The following is a 9950-nucleotide window of genomic DNA, read 5'->3' on the forward strand; positions in this document are numbered from 1 at the left end:
AAAAGCCAGTTAAAATATTTCTAAATGATACACAAAACTTTATCCCCTAAGAATGTAACCCAAAACTATGCTCCTCCTCGTGCAATTCCTGAGCAGTCGAATTAGGGGTTCATCTGGAATTCGGTATGGGCTGTGCATTCAAGTGACCCAGCGAGGCTCAGGACTGGCAGCGACCCTCACCCGCACCGCTCCAAGGGGGATGTGGCCGCACACCCCGCGGGGTGGTGGGTGTGCGGGAGGGCAGGGAGGGCTTGGGAGGGCTGGGGGGCTCTGGGGAGCGCTGTCCCACGCCCAGCCTGTGTGACCTGCCGGGGCGCGGTGCCGAGCAGGAGCCAGGCGCGTCCCCGCCGTGCGCATCCCTGAGCCGGGCGTGTGAGCCGAGCACGGCGGAGGGAGGAGGGCCGGCTCCGTGCCCTGCCCAGCCCCGGACAGCCTTCCCCAGCCTTCCCGGCCCCCCCGCCCCGCAGCCGGGAGAGCGTCCCGCTGCCGCCCCGCCCGCGGCTGAGTTTGCTCCGGTCCCTTAATTGTTTCGCTCTCACCGAGAACTTTGTTTACAGTCCCTTGTGCGGCGAGCGAGCTGCATCCCCTCGTACTCTGCCTGCGGGCTGGCGGCCGCCGCAGTCCCGCCCGGCGGCCGGGAGGTAAGGCACGGCTCGGCAAGGCTCGGCTCGGCAAGGCATGGCATGCTCGGCACACTGTGGCACGCTAGCCTGTACTATGGCATGGACTGGCACGGCTCGGCTCGGCTCGCAGCCGCTGGACCCGCACGCCCCGCGCCCGCGCCCGCGCCGGCTCCCGGTGCCCGCGGGGCTCCGGCTCCCGGTTCCCCCGCTCCTGGTTCTCTGGGGCTGCTCGGGCACTGCGGGACCCTCTCCGCTCCGGCCGCGGGTCCCGGGGAGGTCCCCTCTCCGCCGCGGCAAAGGGCTCTCCCGGTTATTCGCAGCTTCGGGGTCCCCGCAGCCGGAGCCTCTGCCCCGGCTGCAGGTCGGGGGTTCCCGGTGCCGCTGCGTTCCCGGAGGGGTTACGGGCAGACAGGGTGCACAAGGCTCTCCCCGCCTGTTCGCCTCCCTGCTCTCTCGCAGAGGTGCTCGGGGACAGGCGTGACACGCAGGGTTTTACCCCAGGTGTGTGTGTTGTGTGTTATGGGCGCCTTTGAAAGTTTTGCGGTTTGCAGATAACAGGGTCGTGTTTGTGGAGGGGTTTGGCTGGCTCCCATCCTACCCTTCTGCTATGTCGGAAAGATGAAAAAAAGGTGTGAGCTTAAATCTGGTGATTATTTTACGTAAAAACTTGGTGAGAGAATTTTTTCTGCATCCTGAGGCTCAGGCAGCTGGTGTGGAGGTGGTGTGTTCTCCTCCTGCCCCTGGAGCTTAGAGGCTGATCCTCGAGTCTGGTAAATACAGATTCCGGTTGTGTATTTCCAGGAATGTTCACCTGGGGAAGAGCTGAGGGATTGTGTTCAGGATTACTATAGGCTGTTGAATTCCGAATGAACTCTGGCTCTCCTCTCCGTACAGAAGGACTCTTTACGTTGTTTTCCATAGTCACTTTAATGCATAACCAAGTGTGAAGTGTAAGCATTATAATTTTATTTGAAGTTTACATAAGCTAAAAGGGTGTCTGATGTATGGTGCAAGGTAGAGAGAATCAGGTCCAGAGCCTGGAGGCAGAAAACTCAAGCTCAAACATGACCCACTGGTTCTGAGTAAAATGCAAAAAAAAAAGGGATGTAGTGGCTGAACAATGTCATCTCTCTGCCCTTGCACAGAGATATTTCTTATGTGGGAAGCTGCTGAGAGAGCATCACATTGAAATGATTCTGAGTTAAAATATTGGAAGCTTCGTGTGTAGGTTTCATGAGTTTCTGGTTTTCAGCTTGGTGGTCAGGGAGGGAGGTGGAAAAGAAGAAATCTCATCACTGAAAAGTTGCTCTGTCAGTCAGGTATTTTGATAAAGACATTAATTTAAAAGAATTACCTAAACTGTGTGTAGTCAAGAATAAATACAAATAAAGAACTGACAGAGCAATTAATCTTTTCAAAGCAAGATGCTGGCAGAGTGGCTTAGGGGGCACAATTGCTCTAGGAAGAGCTTTTCAAACAAATGTAACCTTTCTGTAATCCGAGTGGAAGTTGGCTGCAAGTACAGTTCAGAGGTCTGTGTTTGTTTCAATGTAACTTAGATTTTTTATTTAAAGTGGGTTTCTTTTCCTGCATTTCCCTCCAAACTTTTCAGAAAGTTAAACTGATTGCTAGGTGGTGTGTACAAGAATATAGTCAAGGAGACAAGCAAGGAGACTTCCTTATTATTAGCTAAGTTCAATAATCAGCTAAATATACTTTAGCTATGTCACAGGTTTATTCCAAGGATCCCCTGAGAACAGCAGCAGTTTATGCCTGTAAATGTTTGTGTTAGTGAAATGTTAGTATGGTCTAAATAACTTAAAAAGAGAAGAGCCCTTAAAGTTCATCATTATACAGACTTACTCCCTTGAATTTGCTCTCATTGTCACTTAGAACTCCTGTTTGAGGGTGGAAATGATCTTTCATAATCACACACATATAGAAAGGGAATGTCAAATAAGATTAGCAACATAAATCTCTGCTGCTTGGTCAGTTTTGCCTGGCTGCCTGGTGGTTTCACAGCTGTTTCTGCAGTTGATAACAATTTCCATCGCTCTGCTCTCTGCAGTCCTCACACTGCCCTGCTGCAGATTCCACCTTGTCCCTCTCTGAGTTATGAATCTTGTTTTAAAAAATCCAATAAAACAGAAATGAACAATAATAAATATAACAGACTTATGTTTATTACAGTGAGTTCTTGGACTCTGTTAGTTTGCCTTTTTTATTTTTCTGAGAAGAGTTTTTGGGATTATATTACTTAGGTTTTGTTATAGTAGCATAGTTTTAAAAGGTTGTTTGTTTTTTTTTTTTAGTGGAAAGTGTGTTAATATGGTCAGTTCACAGCTAGGAAAACCAAGGGAGATGAAGTGATTTGCTCAAAGAAACTGGACACATAGAAGATACCAATCCCCAGGTATTCTGAGTTGTTATTCACAGAGGCGGAGTGAGCAAGAGAAATGAAGTTAAATGAGATTTTTATCTACAGAAGTTCATGTGCATTATCTTTTCCTGCCTAGCTCTTTCTGGGGGACTTGCCTGGGCTATGATACTCATTATCAAGACGTCACATCATCAAAGGAAAATGTTACTTAGGGCCAGAAATGGGTGGCTGCTGCCAAGAAAAGAGGAGAGCCAGAGGGAGAACATCTCCTGCTGCCGTTAGGTTGGGAGCAGGAGTCAGCACACAGCAGGAGCTTTTCCATGCAGGAGTTTTATTCTTGAGAAGCTGACAAATACCCAACAACTTTTCTTGCAGGAGGAAACTTCCATGCTAGAATATTGTCACCTCCAGTTCATCATTCAGCAACATCTGACACCTCAAAGCCTGGAGCAGTTCTTTCTGCTGCATGACTCTGCCTTGAACTGACACAAGAGACATCTTCAGCACTGTCCCTTGGCTTTTGGGACGAGGATTTGTTCCCATTGATTTCTCACGGACATGGTAGGTGTGCATGCTGATGGATTTCACGTCTTTTCAGTAAATCTCAGCTTACAATTATCAGTGGCTAAAAATTTCCTCTCCCCATTACCCAGCATTGGCCACAGATCGCCACAGAAGCACATTCTTCCTTCAACCCCAAGTGGCTCCTTAAGATAGTACTTGTGGTGTGATTAGTGAGAGGATGCTGGTGCTGCCGGGTATCTTTGCCTAAATTTCTTACCCTGAAACTTGAACCAAATCACCTGTTGGGGTAAGTCAGAAGTGACTTTGCTGGCAATGAGGATCCAGTGCCCCTTTCTCTAGGGCTGAATACCTTTACTCACACTTCAAATTGGTTCTGTTGTTTATTTAACTTCATAGGATTTCAATAGAGGTTTGTTTATTTGTTTTGTGTGAATGCCTGTCTGCTTGCATCCTATTTCATGCAAGAACTGTGCTCTCAGAAGTCAGCAGGTATTTTGCCATTGACTTAATTTTGGTAGTTTAGAAGGTGTTTGTTTTTTTTTTCTAATTCCTGTTAGTTTTAGCTGTATAAACATATCTTCTTTCTTCAAAAGTGTCTGTACAAGACAACTAAGAGATTTAAATGCTCATTGGGGATGTATCTGAAGCGGAGGGACAATGACTTTAGAGACAGGAGTAAATCTACTTCGAATGAATGTTGAAGTTTTTCAGAATAATGATGTTTATTATAAGCCTAATCCAAAGCCTTTTCACGTAAGTCATTACTGAAAATGCAGAACTTGGGCTCAGATCCATGGGGGAACAGATCAGTGGCACTGTAGAGCAAACCCACGGCTTTCCTGGGCTCTTCCTCTCTGATATAAAAGGTACTTAATCATGTGTTATGGTCCAAAGAACAAAGCAACAGAACCCAGGAGAACTTAGGATACCTAAGGTGTCAGCACAGATATCTTTGCTTTTCTGATAAGCACTGAATAAGTCCCCTTCCTGCCCCTGGAGGCAGCAAGTACTCCCACAGAAACTCACGGAATCATGGAATAGTTGTGGTTGGAAGGGGACTCTGGAGTCTGTCTGGTCCACCCCCATCCTGCTTGAGCAGGGTCACCTAAAGAAGGATGCCCAGGACTGTCCAGGTGGATTTGGCGTATCTCCAAGGATGGAGACTCCAAAACCTCTCTGGGCCACCTGCTCAGTCACCATCCTCACTTGAAAAAGCCTTTCCTGCTGTTCAGGGTGTTCCGGTGTGTGCCCGTGGCCTCTGGGGCTGCCAGGGTGTGCTCAGGGCTGTGTCGCTGTGTGCTGAGCACTCTTCCACAGAGCACTGCAACAAAAGCTTTGGCAAACCAGATCTGAACTGTCCTTCTCTCATGAGGGCCTGAGACTCAGATACAAACTTTCTGAGCAGAAACAGCATAAAGCCTGTTTGTGCCTGTGCTTAAAAACAGTGAAATCCTCTTTCTCTCTGAACCCACGGTCGGTTATAGGAGGTGCTGAGATATAAAACCAAGGGCTCTCCACAGTGAACGAATATATCTTAGCAACAAGGGTGGAGTGGTGGGAAAGGAAAAGGAGAATACAAGTATCTGGCAATTAACTTCCTAGTCACAGATGTGAAGGTGATAAAAGTGATAAAAGCATTACGGCATTGCCAACGCTCTTCCTTGTTCTCTGAGCTGCATATCATGCTGCTCATGAAAGCAAAACTACACAGCCTGCACCAGGGTGGTGGAGGGAGCTGCTTGCAGCAGGAGAACTAGTGGTGCCCCAGTGTCCCAGCCTCTGTTGCACATGTTGGGGTGCACTGAGCGTTGAGCCTGGTCTAAAGCAGCACAGCCCTGGTAGCCTTGGCACCATCAGAGGTCACTGCAGGCCCCAGGGTGGCCTCACACCACGAGAGCCCCAGTGAGAGGGCCAAGGGATGTGAAGGCAGCCTTGTAGCAGTGGAGAGCCGTGGGCTCATCCTCCCCTGATCGGGTGGGCTCCAGTTACACGCTGGAGCCATCATACTGCAGATGCAGTCAAACTGTGCTGCTGTGTGTAGGAGTGAGAGTGTGTTTACGGTGTGGAGACAGGAGGAAAACAACCTGCTGTAACTGAGATGAGTGAATGTGAATGGAAATCTCCCTCCCACACAGTTACAGGGATGTGGTTTCATGGTTTCACTGCTTTTGCATGAAGGCAGTGTAGATGGCAAGCTGTTGAGCTGGTACTGAAGTTGCTGTGATGGGAGATTCACCAGCTTTGAGCTCAGTGCAGGGAACTTTCTGCATCCCCACTCCCCCCACATCCACCATTTCAATTGTTTCCCTAAGTAGCACTTGTGTTGAGAAAAGGCTCACTGTTCATCCTTGGTTTTGCTGGGCCAGTGCTTGCCCATGTTACAGTGATGAGCACTGAAGCAAATCTGTGTAACGTGTGTGTTTAGGTGTCTGTATAAAGAAACAGTGTGAAAAAGCATGTGAGCAAAAATCAAACCAGACTGTGAACTTTACCTCTGTGTGAGAAGATGTAATGCCATTGAAATCTAAATTACATCCAGAAATGCTGACTTCAGGATGTAACTTAAAATAGGATTTGGCTCACAGTACTTCAAGATTGGTGTCTGTCTTGGTCTGTGATGCAGTTCTTTCTAGAACTTAGTCATGTATTGGTAACTACTCTAAGAACTGATTCAGACACTCCACAACCAGTGGTGTCACCACTGATCTCATGCATAAATCCTTGTGGATTCCGAGTGCCTGGTTGGTTGTGATCCCAAGTGGGATCACAGTTGTTCTTGGGACCACCCACGTGTCACAGAGCAGTAATTGGTAATTATTGGCTGAACTGGTGCTCTTCTCTCCGCAGCGCCACCCGTGCTCAGCAGAGCCTGCTCTAGCCTAGGAACCGACCGACTCGAGGCAACCAAGATGACAAACGAACCTATTAAAGAGATCCTGGGCTCCCCAAAGCACCCTGATTCTGTGACCACGGAGAAGAGCAACAACAATGACTGTGTGATCACCACCATCCCTCTGGTCAGCGAGTGCCAGCTGACGGCAGCCACGGGGGGAGCGGAGCTCTCCTGCTACCGCTGCACCGTGCCCTTCGGGGTGGTCATCCTCATAGCCGGCATCGTGGTCACCGCCGTGGCATACAGCTTCAACTCCCATGGATCCATCATCTCCGTCTTTGGATTGGTCCTCCTGTCATCAGGACTCCTTCTGCTGGCTTCCAGTGCAGTGTGCTGGAAAATCAGGCAGCAAAACAAGAAAGCCAAGAGGCGGGAGAGCCAGACGGCGCTCGTGGCAAATCAGCGAACCTTGTTTGGTTAAAGACAACCAGGAGAAGGCTGGACAGAAGGCAGAGCCTTTGTAAGTCAACTTGGCTATTTATCAGTAGGAGAGATTGCAGGTTTTAATTTAACTGTGGAAATGAAAATGGAATGGATTAAGAAATGCCCTTAACTCTGCAAGTGCTCTTAATATTTTCTTACTGCAGACTGGGTAGTGCAGACTTCTTTCCAAGACGGAGGAAAAACCCCTTTTCCTTCACAGAAAACTTTGTCATCATAACTGCAACCATCCTAACTGCGTTCTCCAACACGCTGATCGTGTTGGAAACGGAACTTGTGGGAACTGAGAAAATAATTTGAACTGACTTGAAATGCCAGAGATCTCCTTAAACACACACTGTGACATTTGACCAAGGGAGAAGTCATAACTTTTGAAGTGACTGCAAGCTTATGGTCAGAGTGCCTGGGACTTAAACTGTAGCTCAGAAAATAAAAACCAAACAAAACAAAAAAAGAAGGCCATTAGAACACACTGCAGTTTGCTCAATAAGCTGATTCTTATATTTTATGTAACTTTCCCTTCACAATATCTGTGGTACTTCCCCCCCTTTTTTAAACCAACTAATATTAATTTTGTTTTACTATTGAATAGAAATAAGTAGAAATGTGTAATTATATTGTCTAACCTGAATAACGAGGTATGATTATAGCTTAAAACATGAGACTTTTTTTTTTGTAAATTAAAGTGGTCAGGTTTAGCACTTTTGATTATTTTGCTATAAAATTAAAAAGTAAATTTCATTAAAATAATATTCAGTGCTGCTAGACCTTTAGAAAATCTTTATTGCCATCAAGATAGCCTGTATTTTCAACTCTGATGCTCTGTGATTCTATTTTTGTAGAACAACCCCTGTGACAATAACTGTGAACACATGCACTGCTGATCTCTTCCAAAAATCTCTGTGGCCTGTGGACTTTGGTTTGACAGCCCATCCCTCTGCAGCTTGATTACCAGCTCGGTTATTGAAAAATCATAGCAGTCAGTTCTGCAGACACTGGCACAGTCAGTTTGAAACACAACTATTAATAATTCCTCACGGAAGCAAAGCCTCATGTGTGGTGTTTGCTGACTGAGCTTATGAATCTTTACGAAAAGCAGGTGCCAGGTGTCCCTCGTGTGTGTCTGAGATGCTCATTCTGTAACTCTTGTTTCTAGAGGTCTTCCAGCTTTTCTCAATTAATGAACTACTGAGGGACTGGTCCCAAATTGTAGCAACCCAGAACGTGATTTCTTTGTCTATATCTTGAAGGACAAGTGAGCTGAGTCACAGATTTCCACCCTGGCCTGTGTGAGGGTGTCAGAAGCTGGAGGAGCTGCACCAAGTCCTCTTCCCCCTTACTTTCTCCAGACTCCAAAGGGCTGGATGTGATTTTTCTTTCCACTGCCACAGTGAGCAAGGCCTGTGCTAATGTGCCTCCTCTTTTGCCCTCCAGAGGCTCTGGCAGCCACGAGGGCTGTGGTGATGCCCCTGGCAGGAGGTGCTGCAGGGGTTTCCTTCTGTGGGTCATCCTGGATCCGTGCACTCCTCCTGCTGAAATCACCCAGGCATCCTGGCTCGGGTGCCTCCATTTCCTCTGCCCTCCACGCTCTAAGCTCGTTGCATCCATAACTTATCCCCGGATTTGCAAAGTGCACTCCGTGTTTTAAATAGAGCAGGCCTGAGTGTGCGGGGAGGGGATGTTTGGGGTCAGTATTTGCGTTGCCACACTCCGTGGTTACCAGACGCTATAATAAAATCACTTGCATCAGAGGAAAGCTGACAACACATTTTAGCACTTCCATAGGCCCAACTTAATCACGGCAGGAAGCTTTCCTGCTGCTAGGAGAACATGTTGCGTCACCAGAACATCTGACACCGGTGTCTAGTGTCAATCACTTTGCTTAAGGTCATTAAAAATATTAGGGTGTCCCCTTACGATGTACAGGTTTTGCATGAGTGACAATTCATGGGAAATGCACAGCATGATAAATAATGGAACAGGTGGACTAAAGTGGTGTCTTTCCTGTTTAAAATGAGAAAAGTGATTGACATTAGCAAAGCTGGAGAAGTTAAATAGGGCTGTTTATTGTTTTCCCCCCCCTCCCTGGGAACACAATAGTTTTTCTGACTCCTTCTTCCCCCTCTCTGTTTTTTTTTTTTTTATTCCTCAGTGGAATTTTGGGGGGCTGCCGAGGAGAGAATTGCCAGGGATATAGAGATGCAGTGATTTCCACTACACGTGTGGCAGCTCAGGCCCATGATTCCCAGGCTGAGCCCAGAGCAGGAGCAGCCCATTGCTCTTTTAAGCCTTTCCCATATGTGGGTCCTCCCTTCTCCACTGATACAGCTGAGGAAGGCAGAGGTACAAGGTGAGGCTCAGCTCCAAGTCAGAAGAAAAAGCCAGACTGCAGTGGAACAGAGACAGTGGGGTTTGGGGAGCAGTTTTTTCGGGAAGGGCAAATAAGAGTGAGTAAAAGTCATTCTGCTACTACTAAAGAAGTTTTCCTTTCCCTTATCTCTGCTCTCTTTTATATTTGCAGTGCACATACAAGGACACAGCAGAGTTCCTGCACCACCCTCTGCCCTGCTGATTGTGGGACACCCAGGCACTAAGCAGCATGTGAGCAGTGACAGGCAGCATTGCATGACCCTAGACATGATCCCCTGGCACAGCAAAGCTTCAGGTGCAACGTGGTGTCCCACAATACCATCTAACTGACAGGCTGGGAGGCCTCCAGGTGATATGGGGCTGCCAGAGCACACACTGCTGAGCTCAGTAGCATTGGCTGTGTCCCAGAGAGAGAAGGTACATGATCAGGCATCTTCATATCAAGCAGTGAGTGAAAGTCTGTGCAGGAATTCAGTCTTGTTTGGCCTTTATTCAGAGAAGCAAAACAGTAGCTTTACTGGGGAGAATCCCAGCACTTGTTCCTGGTGTCCTGCAGGAGGAAGGGTTTGTGAACAGTTTAGTCAGAGACCTTATGCTGTTGAAGATGTTTTCAGATGTTTCATCAATTAAGTGGTCACATGGTCTTAGAAACTGGTACAGACTTCTCCACTGTGATTTGTGTGCCTCAATTTTGGGACAATCTGAAGCAGTAGTAGCA

General features: G+C 47.5%; 1 protein-coding gene across 3 annotated transcripts; it reads left to right on the forward strand.

Annotated features, from left to right (window-relative positions):
- Window positions 1-527: 527 nt before the first annotated feature.
- Window positions 528-9580, forward strand: TMEM100 (transmembrane protein 100). Of its 3 annotated transcripts, XM_050319150.1 has the most exons (4): window positions 528-641; window positions 3379-3564; window positions 6376-6881; window positions 9384-9580. In XM_050319150.1, exon 3 carries the CDS (start codon window positions 6438-6440, stop codon window positions 6840-6842), a length of 405 nt encoding a protein of 134 aa, XP_050175107.1. In that variant the 5' UTR covers window positions 528-641; window positions 3379-3564; window positions 6376-6437; the 3' UTR covers window positions 6843-6881; window positions 9384-9580. The 3 variants fall into 3 exon arrangements, with proteins under 3 accessions (XP_050175107.1, XP_050175105.1, XP_050175106.1); XM_050319148.1 differs by lacking the exon at window positions 9384-9580 and having other exon boundaries at window positions 6376-7932; XM_050319149.1 differs by lacking the exons at window positions 528-641; window positions 9384-9580 and adding an exon at window positions 2945-3036 and having other exon boundaries at window positions 6376-7932.
- Window positions 9581-9950: the final 370 nt, after the last annotated feature.

The sequence above is a fragment of the Myiozetetes cayanensis genome, unplaced genomic scaffold (genome assembly GCF_022539395.1).
Source record: "Myiozetetes cayanensis isolate MyiCay16 unplaced genomic scaffold, myiCay2020 scf22, whole genome shotgun sequence".
In the NCBI taxonomy this organism is placed as follows: Eukaryota; Metazoa; Chordata; class Aves; order Passeriformes; family Tyrannidae; genus Myiozetetes; species Myiozetetes cayanensis.

Bases quoted from the DNA above. Each gene is read 5' to 3' on its own strand.
- TMEM100 (XM_050319150.1), top strand. From the start codon at position 6,438: ATGACAAACGAACCTATTAAAGAGATCCTGGGCTCCCCAAAGCACCCT.